Source organism: Naegleria gruberi (assembly GCF_000004985.1).
Source record: "Naegleria gruberi genomic scaffold NAEGRscaffold_67, whole genome shotgun sequence".
Lineage (NCBI taxonomy): Eukaryota > Heterolobosea > Eutetramitea > Acrasida > Naegleriidae > Naegleria > Naegleria gruberi.
The window spans coordinates 139,303-158,563 of record NW_003163260.1 but is presented as its reverse complement, the minus strand read 5'-3'; the positions used below and the strand labels follow the sequence as shown (position 1 = coordinate 158,563).

At 32.0% G+C, this 19,261-nt stretch overlaps 7 protein-coding genes across 7 annotated transcripts; 4 read left to right on the top strand and 3 right to left on the bottom strand.

Moving 5' to 3' along the window:
* Positions 1-349: 349 nt before the first annotated feature.
* Positions 350-1,693, top strand: NAEGRDRAFT_53284 (uncharacterized protein; the record flags this gene model as incomplete). Its single annotated transcript, XM_002670829.1, has 1 exon — positions 350-1,693. One exon carries the CDS (start codon positions 350-352, stop codon positions 1,691-1,693), a length of 1,344 nt encoding a protein of 447 aa, XP_002670875.1.
* Positions 1,694-2,119: 426 nt separating this feature from the next.
* Positions 2,120-2,752, top strand: NAEGRDRAFT_53283 (uncharacterized protein; the record flags this gene model as incomplete). The annotated part of the gene is made up of 1 exon (XM_002670828.1): positions 2,120-2,752. The coding sequence occupies one exon, from the start codon at positions 2,120-2,122 to the stop codon at positions 2,750-2,752; it is 633 nt and encodes a 210-aa protein (XP_002670874.1).
* Positions 2,753-3,087: 335 nt separating this feature from the next.
* On the bottom strand, positions 3,088-3,969 carry NAEGRDRAFT_74153 (uncharacterized protein; the record flags this gene model as incomplete). The annotated part of the gene is made up of 2 exons (XM_002670771.1): positions 3,088-3,455; positions 3,633-3,969. 2 exons carry the CDS (start codon positions 3,967-3,969, stop codon positions 3,088-3,090), a joined length of 705 nt encoding a protein of 234 aa, XP_002670817.1.
* An 84-nt stretch (positions 3,970-4,053) lies between these two features.
* NAEGRDRAFT_74152 (uncharacterized protein) lies at positions 4,054-5,544 on the bottom strand (the record flags this gene model as incomplete). Its single annotated transcript, XM_002670770.1, has 1 exon — positions 4,054-5,544. One exon carries the CDS (start codon positions 5,542-5,544, stop codon positions 4,054-4,056), a length of 1,491 nt encoding a protein of 496 aa, XP_002670816.1.
* A 362-nt stretch (positions 5,545-5,906) lies between these two features.
* NAEGRDRAFT_74151 (uncharacterized protein) lies at positions 5,907-10,192 on the top strand (the record flags this gene model as incomplete). Its single annotated transcript, XM_002670827.1, has 3 exons — positions 5,907-7,719; positions 7,776-7,889; positions 7,932-10,192. 3 exons carry the CDS (start codon positions 5,907-5,909, stop codon positions 10,190-10,192), a joined length of 4,188 nt encoding a protein of 1,395 aa, XP_002670873.1.
* Positions 10,193-12,544: 2,352 nt separating this feature from the next.
* Positions 12,545-14,251, bottom strand: NAEGRDRAFT_74150 (uncharacterized protein; the record flags this gene model as incomplete). Its single annotated transcript, XM_002670769.1, has 1 exon — positions 12,545-14,251. One exon carries the CDS (start codon positions 14,249-14,251, stop codon positions 12,545-12,547), a length of 1,707 nt encoding a protein of 568 aa, XP_002670815.1.
* A 500-nt stretch (positions 14,252-14,751) lies between these two features.
* NAEGRDRAFT_74149 (uncharacterized protein) lies at positions 14,752-18,841 on the top strand (the record flags this gene model as incomplete). The annotated part of the gene is made up of 6 exons (XM_002670826.1): positions 14,752-15,254; positions 15,301-16,332; positions 16,397-17,621; positions 17,844-18,334; positions 18,379-18,516; positions 18,559-18,841. The coding sequence occupies 6 exons, from the start codon at positions 14,752-14,754 to the stop codon at positions 18,839-18,841; spliced, it is 3,672 nt and encodes a 1,223-aa protein (XP_002670872.1).
* Positions 18,842-19,261: the final 420 nt, after the last annotated feature.

Sequence of the window (19,261 nt, the reverse complement as noted above, 5' to 3'; positions counted from 1 at the left end):
TCTTTTCGCTTGGAAATTTTTGAGAGGGCAAGGCTTGTGGTTTGTTTTTATTTTTTTAAAAAAATTGGATGGAATTTGGCGGGAAGATATTTATCAACCAAATTCCAAAGCAAAAGCTGTAACATCAATAAATCTCTCTAAGGACGGTTTTTACTTTCCGATTAAGAGTTCTCTCTTCCTCACTATTTTCCCAACCTTAATAAACCAGTGTTGATGCCTTAGAGTTCACAGTTACCACTCCACCTCTGTGCATTCCCTTAAATTCCTCATCATGATAAATTTTTCATTTGTTTGCATGATTTCTATTTCAAAAACAAATAAAACAACGTAAAAAACTCAAAAATTCAAGATGAGAGAAGTTATTTCAATTCACATTGGACAGGCAGGAGTTCAGTTAGGAAATGCCTGTTGGGAATTGTACTGTCTGGAGCATGGTATTCAATCTGATGGAATGAAGCCTTCAGATAAGAGTTTCGGCTATGATGATTCCAACGATACTTTCTTTTCAGAGACTGGAATTGGAAAGCATGTGCCAAGAGCTGTTTTTCTCGATCTGGAACCAACAGTTGTGGATGAAGTGAGAACTGGTACCTATAGACAGCTATTCCATCCTGATCAGTTGATTAGTGGCAAGGAAGATGCTGCCAATAATTATGCAAGAGGTCATTATACGATTGGCAAGGAAATTGTTGACCTATGTTTGGATAGAATTAGAAAGTTAGCTGATAATTGCACTGGTTTGCAAGGTTTCTTGGTGTTCTCATCGGTTGGGGGTGGAACTGGTTCAGGTTTAGGTGCTTTGTTATTGGAAAGGTTGTCAGTTGATTATGGAAAGAAACCCAAGTTGAATTTCACAATTTATCCATCACCTCAGATTGCCACCGCTGTTGTTGAGCCATACAATTCAGTCTTGTCCACTCACGCCTTATTGGAACACAGTGACGTATCTGTAATTCTGGATAACGAAGCAATTTATGACATTTGTCGTCGATGTCTCGACATTCCAAAACCAACCTATACGAATCTCAACAGAATAATCGCTCAGGTCATATCCTCCCTCACTTCTTCTCTCAGATTCGATGGTGCCCTCAACGTTGACATTTCTGAATTCCAAACTAATCTAGTTCCCTATCCAAGAATCCACTTTATGCTCTCATCCTATTCTCCAATAATCTCAGCCGAAAAGGCCTATCACGAACGTCTCAGTGTGAGTGAAATCACAAATGCAGTTTTTGAACCTGCCTCAATGATGGCCAAATGCGATCCACGTCATGGCAAATACATGGCATGTTGTTTAATGTACAGAGGAGATGTCGTTCCAAAAGATGTCAACTCTGCCGTACAAACAATCAAGCATAAGAGAACGGTGCAATTTGTTGATTGGTCGCCAACAGGTTTCAAATGTGGAATTAATTATCAGGCACCAAGTGTTGTGCCAGGTGGAGATTTGGCAAAGGTGATGAGGGCTGTGTGCATGATTTCAAATTCGACTGCCATTGCTGAGGTCTTTTCGAGAATTGATCACAAGTTTGATTTAATGTATGCAAAGAGAGCTTTCGTCCATTGGTATGTTGGGGAGGGAATGGAGGAGGGAGAGTTTGCTGAGGCTAGGGAGGATTTGGCAGCTCTGGAGAAGGACTATGAGGAGGTTGGAACTGAATCAAGTGAGGAAAAGGAAGAAACAGAGCAATAAATTTATTATCTCAAAAAAAACCGTTACACAAAAAGTTGGCCCAAATATTAATATTAAAAACAAATTAAAAAAAATATCAAAAAAAACAAGAAAAGTCGTTTCTTGCTCCTATTCAGCAACACGAGCAAGATTTTTAATGACCATGGCCGTACGGTAGAACCTACTTTGAATAATTCAAATCGAACAACAACATCTTAAGCTTCATTCCAAAACACTATGGAACAAATTTATGCCATCTTCATCATGTATTTAATTTATAATAATACTTAAGGAAACAAAATAGCGATGATCATATATTTGTTGTACAGTAAACACCTCCCTTTTCAGCCTCTCTGCTTTACAATACGTGTAGAATGACACAACGTGCAGAAAAACCTAAAATCTATTATTAATTTCCTTCAAAAAAACAACAAGAGTTCGGTAAGCATGCTTACCAGAAGAAAGCAACTTCAAGCCAGCAACATTTCTAAACAAGAAAGCACTGCTCAATGTGATGATGCCATAGAAATTAGTGATGGAGATGAAGAAGATCAAGAAGAAGTTGGTGGTTTTATATTGGTTGGACAGTATGTACCAAGAGAAGAATTGTTAAAGGATGCCGTATTGGATGATATAGATTTCGTGCATGGACTAGATCTAGATTTTGAGATGAGGAGTGAAGGTGAGGAAAGCGATCTCAATATAACAATTTCCAGTCAAAATGAAGAGATTGATGGGGATGACCATTTTGGTATTCAAACTAGTAATTGTACAGAAAATAGATTGAGAAGAATGATTGGTAAACCTGTTAAATATTGGGAAAATGAACGACCCTTACCCATTGACACCAAAAAGAAGAAACAATCATCCCATGAAAGAAAGAGAAAATTGGATATGTCAGTTGAAGAACCAAGAAGGAGAAAGCTATTCATACAACAATTGACATCTGTCAAGCTTCACACTTTAAATTCATCAAGGATGGTTATGATGCTGATGAAGATACTGATGGAGATACTGATGAGGATACTGAAGATACTGCACAACTTTCAATCTAAAGAAACAAGATCCAGCACAAAGTGATAATGAATCGTTTGGAGGACATGGACAAGGATTTTCTTCAACTCTTCCAATAAAAGCAGCTTTAATTAATATTATCAAAAACAAAAAAACAATCAAATTTAAATACAGTTTGAGCAACAATCCCAATGATATGATTTCAATAAGAGAATATAAACAGTATACAAAAGAAACTCTTTTATAATCGTACGCACAAGTTACAATCATTTAAACATTTCAATGAGTAAATTTTTACTCGGTGACGCAAAAAAGGGTGAAGCTATTCGGGTGTATTGAATCTTCCAATATTTACATTAGGTTTCAGTATTGATTTCATTTCTCAAAGATTCGAGTAAAATTTAAAAGTAGAAAGCAAATGGTTTGTTGACAACCTTCTTTTTCTTATCTCCCTTGATAGATGCTGCATTCACAAATAATCTATCAGTTTCACTTTCATAATAATGTCCCCTAGATGCATGAACGTGCCCAAAACAGTGGATCTTTAATTTTGTAAAGTGGCTGCTGTTGATCAATTCGGTCAGCTCAGTAGAAGCTCTTCTTGATGAATCCAATTTCCCCTTATCAGATGGAAAATGTGACAGTAAAATGTCAATATCTTTTGGAATATCAAAATCCTTCTTTCTCAATGAATCTCTCATGAATGGAGGAAATTTCCATTTAGATCTAAATCGAGTTCCATGAATTTTGATATCATTTCCACAATTATCTTGTATAGTTACTGTATCATCCAATAAAAGATGATACTTTGATTTGAGATTGTGTTTTGAATTTCTGAAATACTTTGAAAATTGTCGATTGACTATCAAATCAGGACTCCATTCATGATTTCCTATATAAAAAACCAAACATCCTCAATTATCCAACAAGAAACAAGAATACCTACCCACAATCACGATAATATATTTAAATTTTCCATCACATTTGTCTCTCAAAAACTCAAAGAATGAATTCACTTCTCCAAACAATCCCTTATTAGTAAAATCTCCACAATGAACCAAAACATCTCCATCATCAGGCAATTCTAAATTATCATGAGCACTATGAGTATCTGAAATGATGACAAATTTCATTTGATGATTATTCGAATCATTTTCAATTTTTCTTTTCGGAGTTGATGAAATTACCTCCGATAGAGGACATGAATTAAACATTTCAATTTTGTTAGATATTTGATCCTCTTCTGTGAGGACGAGAATCTCCCCACCCTCCAATGTAGACATTTTTTTTATTATTAAAATAAATCAACTTGTTCTTGCAGTTCCAAGTTCTTTTTTTGCGGGAATGATTACAATAATATAATATATTTAACAAAAGTTGAAAGTTAAATCTGAAAAGCCTGTCTTGCTTTGGAGGGATTGACTTCTCAACGACTTGAAAAATATTATCAAATCCAAGGACATTTCCAATTTCAAAACACAACCCATATCAAATGGATTTGGATAAATTTCTAATTTTCCAAAAATTCTTTCGTCCAATGAAATTAAAGTTTCAATTTGAGTTTTGACCCTTTCAATAAATCTATCTTCTAAAATACGAGTTGATTTTTTGTTATAATTCTTTGGATCGATATTTCTTTTACCAATTACATGAACCTTTCCATTTTTAGTAATCACAAGTAAATACTTGTTTGCACAGATGAATAATTGATCGATTTCACCATCTAGTGGATAGATATCACCAATTGAAATAACTTGATTACCATTTTCATCAAAATATTTTCCACATGCTAATAATTTCTTTTCCCTAGTTAAGAAAATGCTTAGCCCGTTTATTCCAATTTGGTAAACATGTTCAATTTCATATTTTTCATCTATTATGTCACATTTACGTGCAGGATTTGATTGAAACTTTCCATTATCTATTGAAATATCATTATGAATTTCCTGTCTTGTTTTTCCTTCTGAACATCCTAAATTGTAATCAGAATTTTCACCTGATGCATATAATTTACCATTTTCAGTAATGAAATGAGTTTTAAAAAGGCCTGGTATAACTTTTTTAAATGACAATGAATCAAATGATATGTCTGATATAAATTGAATGAAATTATCATTTCCCCCATTTAGATTTAACTGATTATACAAGTTTTCTCCATAACCATATATTTTACCACTTTTAGTTAAAAATATACGATGGCCATTTCGTTCAAAATGAATTATTTCATCATTGAAATTTTCAATATATTTGATATTGCTTTGATCATTAACCATTAGGTAAGAATGTTCAAGTGTATTATTATTAACACTAATGATAGAACCTTCACTATCCCAAATAGAATTTAGATTAGTTTTCATTAAGGTTCCACTTTTATCAAATTTAGTAACAAATTCATTCTTTCTAAATGGAAATGGTACTAATTTTAAATGTTCATTAATAAAAACTTCATTAGAAGAATTAAATTCGTGTTCAATATGAGAATTTTCATCATCATCGGCAATACAATATTTAAAATAATATAAATGATTAATTCCACATATATTAATTAAAAACATAGCAGTTGATGCCAAATTTTGTGGATGAACAATTTGTTCAATAGTTAAATTTAATTGATTATTAAATTTCATTATTTTAAATTCACCATCACTAACATCCTGATCCTTATTTAAAAAATAATATAAACACATTGTTTGTTTACAATTTTGATCATTAATATCGGATAATTTAGTATTTGACATTATTTCACAAAAATTAATCACCCCTTCATCATCATGTTCATGTTCTTCTTCACCATGATGAAGATGACAATAGAATTGATCATCATTTGTAGTAGCAGAAGTATTTAGTGATTCGGACATTTTTTTTTGCTTATTTTCCGGCGCCGCTTAAAACTTTGTTTAAGAAGTGTTGCATTGAGGTAAGAAAATCATTCTTCAAAATTTACTGAACAAATTTCATATTGAAAAAATATAATTCATTTGCCAACATCACAAGAATGTAGAATGACAGATCCCAAGTTGTTTTTCCCCTTGTGAATTTCTAACCTCTCTTGTTCAGTTCAATAATTAACATTTCACTGAGTGTACAACTGCTGCAAGGCAACTCTATATTTGTGTAACCATAACCTGATAATCTGTCAGAAGGAGGTATTTCAGATATCACAACCACTTTTAATGGACATGTTTAGGCAATTATTATTCGAATCCAACTCCGAAAAAAAATGAAGATATCACTCCTGCAGCTCTTTCTTTGCATCATTTTGGGGTTTCTCACGACGACGACAGCAGTAATCACACTTTGCAACTGTGATCATCACAACATTAGTATTCGAGCAGAAGCTTCTGCAGTCGAAATTGACTCAACCAAGGAGTTGGAGAATCAATTTGCTGGTCTATATTCTAATGCTAATATTATGGTTGCCGGAAGTATTGGCACTACTATTGATTCCTACCATTTTCCAATTGTAGCACCACAAGGTAATATTCATGTATCATCTTTGGATATTTCGAGTGGTTTGCCAATAATTTACTTATCGGATATTCAATTTTGTGTGGTGAGAAGGATTATTGGAAATATGAGTGTGGTTGTGGCAGGAAATGGAATTTGTTCTGTGCCTCAAGATAAACCATCATTGAGTGGATTGGCTACTGAATTTTCATTGACATCACCGAGTGGAGTTTACTTGGATGAATCGACAAATTCTCTATTTATATTGGATGTCTATAATTTTGCTAGTTATATAAGAGTTGTTGATATGGAAAGTGGAATTTTGAGAACTCTTTCTTTGAGTTATGATCCTGCCATGTATAATGCCATTCGTGCTCCAACTATGATTACAAAATATAATGGAATATTTTACATTGTTGATAGTGGGAATAATTTTATTAGAACCATGACATTTCTTGATGAAAATAGTGTTCTGTGTAAGGTTATTATGGGAGGTGTGAATACTCAATCATCAAGTAATTGTAATGGTGCTGATCCTTTGAGTTGTAAAATGTCAAATCCAACAAGTATTGCCCTTTCTTCAGATGGAATGATTGTTGTAGATTCTGGATATAATAGATTATTACAGTTCAGTACAAATGGAATAGTTTATAATTGGGCCAATTTTGCACCCATTACAAATCCATTACATATTATCAGTTTGGGTTATGATTCATCTTATGTTGTTTCTACTGGTGGAGGTCAATTACTTTTATTCAATCAAACCACTCAACAGTTGGCAAAGGTGAAAGTTCTGTATGATAACAACATTGTGGGAATTAACTTTTTTGGATGGGACTCACACGATCATATTTACTTCAAGTCAACCATGCAAAATGTGGCAGCAACCCAAGTAATGAAGTTTAATTTTCGTACTTTGGAAACACCTCTCCTTTTTAGTGGATTCTATCCATATACTTTTAATCCGAATGTACCAGCTTCAAGCTCTTTTTTACGAAACTTGAATCAATTACAAGTCATAAGTGATAGTGAAGTCTACCTTACTTCCTATCAATCAGCAGTTTTAAAACTTGATTTGAAAACTGGTTTTGCTAATGTAATTGCTGGTAGTTTGTCCAATTCTGGTTATAACAATGATGGCATTCCAGCAATCCAATCTCTTTTGAATCAGCCAAAAGCTATGGCCAAGATTTCACTCGGCCTTTTAATTGCAGATAGTGCAAATAACTTAATTAGATTAGTGGACAATACTGGAATAATTTCAACAATTGCAGGAAAATATGCATCCAATAATGGAAATTGTAATGATGGATTACCAGCTACTTCATGTACATTATCTGGACCTAGTGGTGTCGTGGCGCCTCCATCATTGTGGGCAGATCAATTCCTCTTCGACTTTGCAGATAGTAGAGTGAATATTATTAGGAGGGTCAATAATGATAAGACCATTACAACACTTTCTACCTCGAACTTGTTGAATTATCCGACAAGTTTATTTTATACTCCTAATGGGGATTTATATATTGCGAATAGTGGAGGAAATCAAATCTTGAAATTATCGAAAGGAACTATTTCAGTAATTGCAGGTAAGCTTAAAATATTTCAAATTAGTCCTCAAATGTTAATGATATGAAAACAACAGGTACTGGAACAAGAGGTAATCAAGGAGATGGGAAACAAGCAACTAGTGCTCAATTAAGCTATCCTCTTGCAGTGACTGTCACCTCAAATGGAGTTATTTTCATTGCAGATTCAGGTAGGTTTCTGGTTTTAGTTGAGAGTATTAACGATTGTAAAGGCAATAATGCTATCAGAAAGATTAATACTGATGGAATAATTTCAACTGTTACAACTGATGCCATTCAGGGAACTAATGGTGTTGCCATAACTACAGAAGGTGCTCTTCTATATAGCGATTCTTTTACCATTAGAATGAGATACTCTGACTCGTGTATTGATTCACAAGGTCAAGTTTGTTCAGGTCATGGTGATTGTGTGAATGGAAGTTGCGCCTGTCTATCTGGATGGAGGGGTAATTCAATGTGTAGCAATTTTTCTTGTGATGTTCCCAAGCCAACACATGGACTGAATTGCATTGGACCAAATCAGTATTCCTGTACCAGTGGATGGTATGGAGATTTGTGTAATATTCCAGTTTGTTTTGGAATAATAGCTAATAATTCATTGGTGTGTAATTCACACGGTACATGTGTCTCAAATAACACATGTTTGTGTCAAAGTGGATGGAAAGGAAATGAGCAATGTGGATCATATTCTTGTGATATTCCATCACAACATGGAATATGTGTTGGACCAAATATTTATGATTGTGAAGAGGGATGGGTTGGAAATCTCTGTGACATTCCAATATGTTTTGGGAAATTGGCAAATGATTCAACCTGTTGCAACTCGAATGGTAAATGTATTTCCAACAATACTTGTAAATGTGATAGTGGATGGGAAGGTCAACTATGCACACAATATAATTGTGATGGTGTTAATAATTGTCAACCTCATGGTTCATGCATTTCTAATAACACATGCAAATGTAATTCAGAATATGGAGGTAATGATTGTTCATTACCTTACTGCTTTGGAAAATTGAGAACTAGTGGATGCAATGATCAAGGAGTTTGTGTCTCATTCAATAAGTGTTCGTGTTTTCCTTTTTATTTTGGAGAAACATGTTCTTGGTTGGATTGTGATCCGTCCTCAAATAACCCATCTCAAAACTCAACCAAAAGGTGTTCATCTAATGGTCTTTGTGTCCTCAGTCAAAATGCTTCCAATCAAAACTCAACAAAATGTCAATGCGATGATGGGTATAGTGGAAAATTTTGTCAAGATATTGATTCTGGAAATGGAACAGCTGCAGCAATTGTTGTTAGTATTATTCTCCTTTGCATCTCATCAGCACTCATAGGTATTGGTGTATTTGTCTATTTTAAAAAGTTTAGAAGAAACAAAAACCAAGATCCAGAAAAGAAGAGTCTTTTACCATCATTTGTTTATCGTTCAGAACCTGAAACAATTAGTTCAATAGATTCATCAACCAATAAGACAGCAGTATCTCTTCAAACCATTGATGAGGTCGAAAATCATCCAAGAGATTTACCTGGCAATAGTAAATCAATCAGCAGTCCTCTTGCCTCAACGAGCTCACCAAACCTTTTATCATCAAGAAATCATTTCAGAATTCGTGAAAAGGAATATGTACTAGTTAAGAAATTAGGAAGTGGAGCTTATGGATCTGTATTTATTTTTAAAGAGATTACAACTGATGAATTATTTGCTGTGAAACAGATTGAAGTTACCAATCCATTTGGAAGTGAATTTAAGGAAGTTGTAAATATGTATGAATTGAGTGAGGAATCCAATCCTTTCATAGTACCAATTTTAGGTTGTACAATGGTCGAGAATAGTTTATTCATTTGTATCATCATGCCATTGTACAAGTGTGATTTGAGAAATTGGATTCACACCCATCAAAATCAAATTCCAATAGAATTAGTTTTGGAAATTATCAAGCAAATAGCATCTGCTCTCGACTATCTCCATTCAAAAGGAATGGTCCACAGAGATTTGAAACAAACCAATATTTTCATTGCAAAAGCTCCAGAAAACCCTCAATCTTCATCAAAATCCATCTTGGAATGGAATAATGATTTTTTATTGTGTGTCGGTGATTGGGGATCATCAAGACATCAACATCGTTCCAATCTCACTGCCTACGAAGGTACATTACAATACAGTGCTCCAGAAGCAATTATTAAGGGAGAATTCGGACCACCAAGTGATATTTGGAGTTTAGGATGCATAGTTTATCAACTGCTTTCAGGAGATTATGCATCTGTATTGCTGAGAGTCAAGCAAGGAAATGATGAGGCCGATACGAAAGTTCTTCTCCCTGCCATTGTTCAATTTAGTAAGAAAGTGAAGTACCAAGGGGAGGTATTTGAACTCTGTTGTGATTTATTGTGGGAAATGATACGATATGATCCTGCCAGTAGAATTAGTCCTTCACAAATACTCCAGAGAATTCAAGCACTTTCGAAATGAGACTAAACCTAAAATACCAACATAAAGTTTTCTTACTTCTCTTGTTGTGGTTCTGTTATTCACAAAAAAGGCGCCAAAACACGCTTTTTAAAAAAATAGCAACGCGCATCCATCAGTGTAACCGCGACAAATCCAAAAGTTTGTTCGAGTGGAAGTACTTCCTACTAAGCAGCAATGTATCACCGATGATTTAGAACACCACGAGAAAACCAACAGAATTCTTTTAAACCCAACTCCAGCTGAGTAAAACTAGGGAGAATTCTGTGTTGGGGAATTTGCGTTTCTTCCGATACTACCATGTATATTGGATGGTGTAAAGGTCCAATTTTGTAATTGTTGGGCTAACGTGTAATTGTTACTTTCAAAAAAAAAGAAACCATGTCCACGCCCTTTGTAACAATCCATTGTTTGCTGTTGTTGACATGTGTCAGCAGCATGTTACTCCTACAAGATACATCTCCATCATTGTTCGTACATGCACTCGATTATAAAGTGCAAACATTGATTGGAAACACTGCCAGCGGTCATGACATGCTGACTATGTTTGATGCCAAGTATGCCTATCTCAAAACCCCATGCGGTATTTGTTTTGGCATGGAAGAGGACATGTACGTATCTGATTGTGAAAGACATCTGATATTCAGAATATTCCCTAGTGTCAGGACGGTCCTTTATTTTGTCGATCTAAAATGAGGAAATCGCTCCGCACAAAACAAAAAACGGATGGACCAATTTAAAATAAATAAATTTGGTTTGCCATTTGTGAAGCCGAGTTTGTTTTGTTTGACAAAACAAATATTGTTTGGACCAACAAAACCAACACCGGTCCGACTAACCAAACCAACATGGTTTTTACTAACTAAACGAAGATTGTTTGGACCAATCAAACCAAAATAGTTTTGACTAACCAAACCAATATGGTTTTGTCTAAAATATAAAGATAGTTTGGACCAACGAAACATAGATGATTTTGATGCACAAAGTCAATTTTGTTAAACTCGAGAAGAATGTTTATTAATGTTTAGATTAAGAAAATTTCATAATTGGATTAAGCAGATATAAAGTTCTGAATGGTAAAAAGTATTCCGCAGAGGGAAACATGTGATATATTATTCCAACTTCATTATTATTTCCATCGTTATCTTCATCACTACTATATCATTTAAAATATTTTCTTAATTACTATCATCATTATTTCCATCATCTTCAAAAAGATAAGATCATCAATATTCATACTAAATTTCCTCACATTTCTTCCATTTCCACACAATTAACTACAATAATTGAATTTAAATTCCAATATAAATTACTTACAAGAAGTAAAGAGAGAGATTAGTTTTATATATTACAAATCAATTCATGTCTTACACGAATGACTAAATCGGGAATATTTAATCTATTTATTCTTTATTATTCTTCTAATTTTAATAATCTAACTACCATTAATACTAAAACAAATATTAAATTATAATATAATAATAACTTATTGGTTGTATTAAAAGTTGTAAGAATATTAATACAACATATCACCTCCAATTATAAGCCAAGTGTGTTGTATGGTTGTTTTTTTTAATTAATATTGGCGCCAAATATTAATAAATGGTGCCCTTGAAGTTGTCGTTGTAAGCGTTAACCGTATATACTGTAATTAACAACTGTGATGAATATTTATAATGGTGGCTATAAATAGGTTTTGTTTAGTTCTTCTAAATTACTTTTGTTAATTGATTATTTAATAAAAACATAAAATAATGAAGCTTTATTTAATTACCATTTGGTTTAATCTGTTCAGCCATTTCGTTTCTTGTTATAATCAATGTATTTTCAAAATTGATATTACTAAGATTAAAATTTTCAATATTTGATTGACCTATTTGACGGATAAATGATAACACATATAATCCACAATCAAATCCATTTGATTGTTGTTTACATTTGATATTTCTTAAAACTAATTCACAATTTTCTGGTAAAAAGTTTTGTGTGAATGATTTAATTAACATTTTTTTAAGATTGTCACATAATAAATCAATTTTAGAATCAATAATGTCCATATAAACAATTGATTTAATCTTACTAATACATAATAACAACCAATGTGTACCTGGTATATTGAGTGTAACAAAATTAAGTTTTGAATAATCTATTATTTTTTCTGCACTTTTAATAATACGTAAAACAGTATCCAAAAAATAAATACTTTGAGAACATTTTGTTAAATGAAGAAAAGGGAATTGTAATTGTAAAATATGTAAATATTTATCCATTATATCTCCGTTTAACCATTCATTATTCATAATCATATTTCTTTCTCTATTTATAAATAAAACTAAAAAATTTAACATTAAATTATTAATACATACATTCTAAATTATTTGTAAGATCATATTGATTAACATTATTATCTGATATTTCAAATTTTTCATTATCAGAATTATTAATATCTTTTGTTATTTCATTTTCTTCAAAATCATCATCATCGTTTTTTGTTTTTTTCTTTTCCAAATTTTTCCTATCTTTTTTAAATCTTTTTTTATCAAAAGTTATTGGTTTAATTATAGCCAAGAATCTAAAAACCTTTTCAATTTGTTCTTCTGTTAAATCTGAAGATTTTAATTTAAAAAATTCCAAAAATAAGTTTTTTGTAAATCCAGATTTTAAATTTCCTCTATTTAATAATTGTTGATATTGGCTTTCAGAAATTCTTATTTGTTTACCTAATATACTATCCAAATTAAACGTTACTGATTTATCATTATGATAAGTAATCATTTTTAAGTAATTATTTTTCTCCTCATCTGATAAAATAATTTTGTTTTTCTTTTCCATTATAATAACAGGTTTACAATTATGTGTTTGACTTAATAATTCATTAACATCACCAATAAAATTTTGTACTATTTTAGAATTATTAATAATATTTTCGGCAATAGGTTTAGTTTGTTGTATAATATATTCAATTTCTGATACTTTCTTGGAATTGTTTTGATTTTCCATAAGATTTTCAATAATTTTGGATTTTTTTTCTATTTTCTTTTCTAACTTATTAATTTTTTCTTCTAATGATTTTATATATCTTTTTAAAACCTTTTCATTTTGTTCATCATTTTCATAATCATCGAATTTTCTTTTTTTTTCTTCTCCTTTTAAAATTACTGGTGTGGCAATTTGTAATAGAGAATCTAATGTTGGAGTAATTGTTAGTGGAGTTGGTGGTATTGTTGGAGTAATTGTTAGTGGAGTTGTTGGTGGAGAAGTTGTGGGTAGTTTTGTTGATGGTGGAGTTGATGGAGGTTTTGTTTTGTTTTTCAAGATTTCTGAAACTAAATCCATATCGAACAAATTATCATCATCATCATTAGTTGAATCTATTAATAATTCTTTAATTTTTAATTCCTTATTATCAAAAACATTACTTTCTTCAACTTCGCTTGATAATGGAGGGAATGATTGTTTGATTGATTGTAAATTTAAATCTGTTTTAGTTTGACATTTTGATATTGGAGTAGATTTGTTAGAATCAATTGGTATTTCAAAAAGCAAATGTTTAGGAATATCTAATGAACTATTTGTTTCATTAAAACATTCTTTATATTTAGTACTATAAATAATATCTTTCATAGAATAATTATTTTCATTAATTGTACTTAAAATACCTTTTCCTAATCTAATAGTTTTGGTTGTTGTAGATTTAAATAATAACTTTTTAGGATCTACTTGTACTTCCTTTCCGATCAAATAATTATTTCCAACAATCGGATTATTAGTAGGTGATAGTTTAATATTTGTTAAATAGTATTTCACTTGTAAATTATTATAGAAGTATTCTAAATCATTTAAATAACCTTTTTTTTCCCATTCTTTCCACGTGTTACTTTTGTTTGTATTTAAATTTCCTAATACAATTTTACTATTTAAATAGTTATTTGCAATATATCTACCATAATTCATTAAATCAACATTTTCAGGGATAGATTTGTTTTTAAAAGCATCAAACATTTGTTTTATGTTTGTTCTATCATTCTCCGACCATGTAGGAGGTTGTATTTTTGGTGGCATTTGTTTTTAATGGTTTGTGGTAATAATGATTGGTGGGTTCTGTGATGAATATTTATATTGGTGGGCACTGTAATTTAAAGCAACCATGATAAATATTTATAATGGTGGCAACTGTGATGAATATTTATAATGGTGGCTGTGGTGATGTATGAAGCAACCGTGATAAATATTTATAATGGTGCCCTCTTGTTTTCACAGTAACAGTATTGGCTTTGTTTGGTCTTTTCGGAATAATTTATAGTGGAGACTAAATAAAGATCCTTTTGTTTGGTTCGATCTAAATTACTATTGTTAAACAATACTTTCATCATTTCGAAAATCAAAACAATCAATTTATTATGTAATAAACAATCTTTGTTTCGGAAGGACAAAACAAAAGGAATTTAATTTTACTTCTTCTAACACACTTTTAAACACAACATAACCAAATGTGTTTTATTTTGTTAAACCATTAACACTTTGGCGAGACGAAATTTGGATACGGGTTCAAGAATGAGAGCATGGTAGTTTTTGGAGGATTGGGAACAGCTGGTTTCAGTGATGGATATCATGCAAAAGAAACTCTATTTAATACTCCTTCATCTCTTAGTGTTTCTCCAAACGGTGATTTGTATATAGCTGATACTCAAAACAATAAGATTAGAATAGTTTCTGCTTCAACAGGACTAGTTTCTTCCATCTCTGCTACATTTAACAAACCATTGGGAATTGTTGTTTCTTCGAATAATATTCTTTACATTGCAGATACACAAAACAACCTCATCAAAAAGTATGACATTTCAACAAGGGTACTTTCGACTATTGGCGGTGAAAAAGCATATTTGGATGGAAGTTATGATAATGTGGATGCCAATTCAGTCATTATGAAATCTCCAAAGAATATTCACGTTGTTTCCAATGGCAAAGAGGATACGGTTTATTTCACAGATGAGGAAAGGGTGAAACGTATTGATAGCAATGGAAAGTACAGAGTTGTTGACGGTTTGAGTCCTCAATCAAATTTGTAAGTGAAGATTTTAAACAGTTTATTCACTCCATTAATTATCAAGATATGGAATATTTGTAACATCATCAAATGAAATTTGGACAACTTCACCTTCTTCGCATTTTGTTCAAATGAAATCTGTTGGATCAGCAGTACAATCAACTTTCATTGGACAGCAAGACCTCTATGGATATGAAGGAGATGATCTGATTGATTCTTACTCGAAAGTTCTATTTTATAACCCCTCCTCTTTGGTTTTGAAAAATTCTATAGTTTACCTAGTTGACCAGACAAATAACTGTATTAGAAAAATTGATACAAGAACCAAGGTGGTTTCCACATTTTCTGGAGGAGTCATCAATCATCCATATGGAGAAAATATTCAACAATTCGAAACAAGTCCAACATCTTCACTTTCTTACCCGTTTTCGTTCAAGAATGAACTATTTTTCATAGAAACCAGTAGTATTGTCAGAAAGGTTTCTAATGGATTGGTCAAAACTGTTTTGGGGAGTTATTCCAAATTACAAATAGAAAACTCACCGAAGAGGAAGTATATTGGTATAGTAACCAACACTTATATATTCCCAAATGGAGATATGGTAATTGTCACTTCCACAGATGTATTCTTATTTAATATTTATACAGAGCAACTTTCTTCATTGAACATCCCAACCGGTATCACTTCAATTAGTGGAATAGGGAATTCTTTATCAAATGGTACCTTGCTTTTTTCCTCTCCAAATTTCATAACTATATACAGAAATGGAGAACAATCACAAATTTACAATATTCCCCCAATTACTTCTTCATGTATTGTAAACCAAAATGGAAACTATAGTGTTTATTTCTTAGTTTCTTATTCTAAAATAATGAAGATTAATTTGGCGGAACTCTCAGTTTATGAAACAGTTTATTCATCTGATAATTCATTTCAAAGTTTTTCATGTGACAACGACAAAATATATTTAATGCTTCAAGCCAAAGTTTATGAAATGAGATTGAATGATTCCCAGCTCATAAAAATTGGAGGAGCAGATTCGTATAACAATTCAGGAAATATATTCTGCACTTCAGTGGATACAGTGGAGAGAATGTTAGTTTATCAAAGTCTTTATTGTAAGTTGTGTAACAATTAATTTACTAAAATATTGTTGCAGACAATCAGGCAGTATAAAAGTAATCAATGGAGCAATTTACAACAGTGCCTTTGCATCCTACATTACAATCTCAAATGCTACCACACAAACAATTGTTGGCATCAACCCCTCCAGAAAAGTTGGTAAAATTACATCTGCATTTGCAAGAGATGAGGCCAATAATGTAATATATTATTTGGATAGATTTTCTTTGAAGAAGTTTAATGAAACATCTGGTGAAATTATTTCCCAAACGGAGAGTGTAAAGGGTACGAGTCCTACAATGGGCCAAATTCCATTCTTTTTCTTAGTTTCGGAATCTATATTAACAATGGCTCACTCTTCCTTTGATAATTCATTATTCATTGTAGATGTGTGCCATATTGTACAAGTTTTTTTGGATACTATGAATGTAACCAAAATTGCAGGAAATGGTTGTGGTGCAGTTACAGATGGTCCAGCTTTGGACACACGATTTAGAAACATTGCAATCAAAGGATTGTCTGTCAATCCAGAAAATGGAGATATCTACCTTTCGGACAGTACAAGTTTTCGTAAACTTGAAAAAAGGACAGGAATGATTGTGACTCGATTTGCCTCCAATGTAACTTCTTCATACTCTCCAGATGGTCCAGTTACCAATTTTACCAATTTTGGTACTATTCTCTTCTCTTACTCCTCTAATGAGGATTCCATCTATTATTGCACAAGTACACTATTAAGGGTAATTGAAAAGATGGCAAATGGAACTTATTATCTGAGAACAATTATTGGAAATGGTAAGACTGGTTATTCAGGAAATAATCTACCAGCCTTAGAATCTTCACTATCATCTCCAATATCCTTTTATGTTAAAAAGAATGGAGATATTATTATTTTGGATGGTTCGTACATAATACGAAAATACACTAGAACAACTGGACTGTTGACAACACTAGCAGGAAGTGCTAACGAAAATATTAACGTTTACTCAGGCAATCTTTCTGGGAAAGACACTAAATTTATGGGTTTCTCGCCATCTATTGGCTATAATGAAAACACAGAAGAGGTTTATTTCATTGATAGTGATTTAGTACTTAGTCAGTTCATTACAATGACTAAAACCACAATACGAAAATTGAGTGTTTCATGTGTGGGAAATGCAATATTCAACTCTCAAAACCAAAGCTGTGAATGCTTGAAAGGATATTATGGATCTAAATGTGAGTCCCTCTCTTGTAATGGAACACTTGCATCAGATTTATCAGTATGTAATGGAAATGGTTACTGCTCAGATTTCAATATTTGCTCTTGTAAAGGAGGATTCAAAGGCCAATATTGTGAGCAAGTAGTTCCAACAAATTCCATAGATACCTCCACTGTTTTAATTGTTTCAATTACTATCCCAATAGTTGCAAGTTTTCTAATTTTGGTGATTATTGTTATTGTGGTAATTGTAATAATTGTTTGTCTTTCCAAGAAAAAAAAGAACAAAGGAAAAGATATTGCAAGTATCAACACTTCAAATATTGAGTTGTCTGATTTCCCAACTGGATCAACAATTATTACCTCTTCAGCCGGATCAGCTGCTTCTAATTCTGAAGATTACTTTTCAAGATATACTAATATAGAAAGGATTGGACAAGGTGCATTTGGAAGTGTCTATAAAGCTAATGATTCAAAAGCAGGAAATCGAATCAAGGCAGTTAAGGTAATCAAGTTTGAATCATTCTCTGATTTAAATACAATAATGAAAGAAGCCTCCCAATTAAGCCACATCAAACATCCAAACATTTTGAAAGTCAATGATTATTTCATAACCCAAGATAGTTTACTGTGTATTGACATGGATTATTATGAAAGTGGTGATTTGAATCAATTTTTGAAAAGAGAATGTTCTGAAAATATTATTAAGCAAATACTGAAACAATCATGCGAAGGTTTGAATTATATTCATTCTCAACTATCAATTATTCATAGGTACGTTTCAAAAGAAATATCGGTTAAACTAAATAATATTATAGAGATATCAAACCATCCAACATTTTTGTCAAATATTTGAAGAATGATAATATCGAAATAGTAATTGCAGATTTTGGATTGGCAAAAAAGCATCAAGAAATGAAAGGTCAATCATATGTTGGAACTCCTCTCTTCATGAGGTAAGTATTATCAATTCTCATTAAATTCACATGAATTTTTAGTCCTGAAATCGCCCTGGGAAGCTCATACTCTTTCAACACGGATATCTTTTCTTTGGGAGTTTCAATTTATCAAATCATGACCAAAGACGAAACAACTTCAATCAGTAATTTATTAATGGGAAATCAATCATCAAATGCTCAAACCATCCTCACTAAACAAATGAGAAACTGTTCAATTTCCTACTCCAATGAACTAATTCAATTAATTTTACAAATGTTGGATAAGAATCGAGAAACTCGTCCAACTGCCCAACAATTACTCAAATTCGATTATTTTAAATAAATAATCTTTAATTTTAACTTTTTCAATTTTAATATAATTAGATTTTATTGAAATAATTTGGCATTTCTTTCAATTAAAGCAAGACAGAAATTATAGAGATATGCTATTCTGTCCTCTCCCTCACAATATTGAAAGTTCTGTCACATCAAGTAGCATATTTGCTTCTATTATTTTGACAATATTCTTCAAATGAAACACCTTTATGAGCAATGTGTTACTTGGTTGTATTTGTCCGCCTCTGTAAAGATTACAAACTGTAGTTATCAAGCTCATGTAGTTGTAGTTATTGTTGTTAACCTTGAAAAAGTTGAAAGAAGACTTTCGTTTAGAATTTAAAGTTTTTGTTTGTTTTCTTGGGGTTTTCGTTGTTATTAGAATTAAAATTGGAAAATGGGCATTATTAACATCCAAGAATATAAC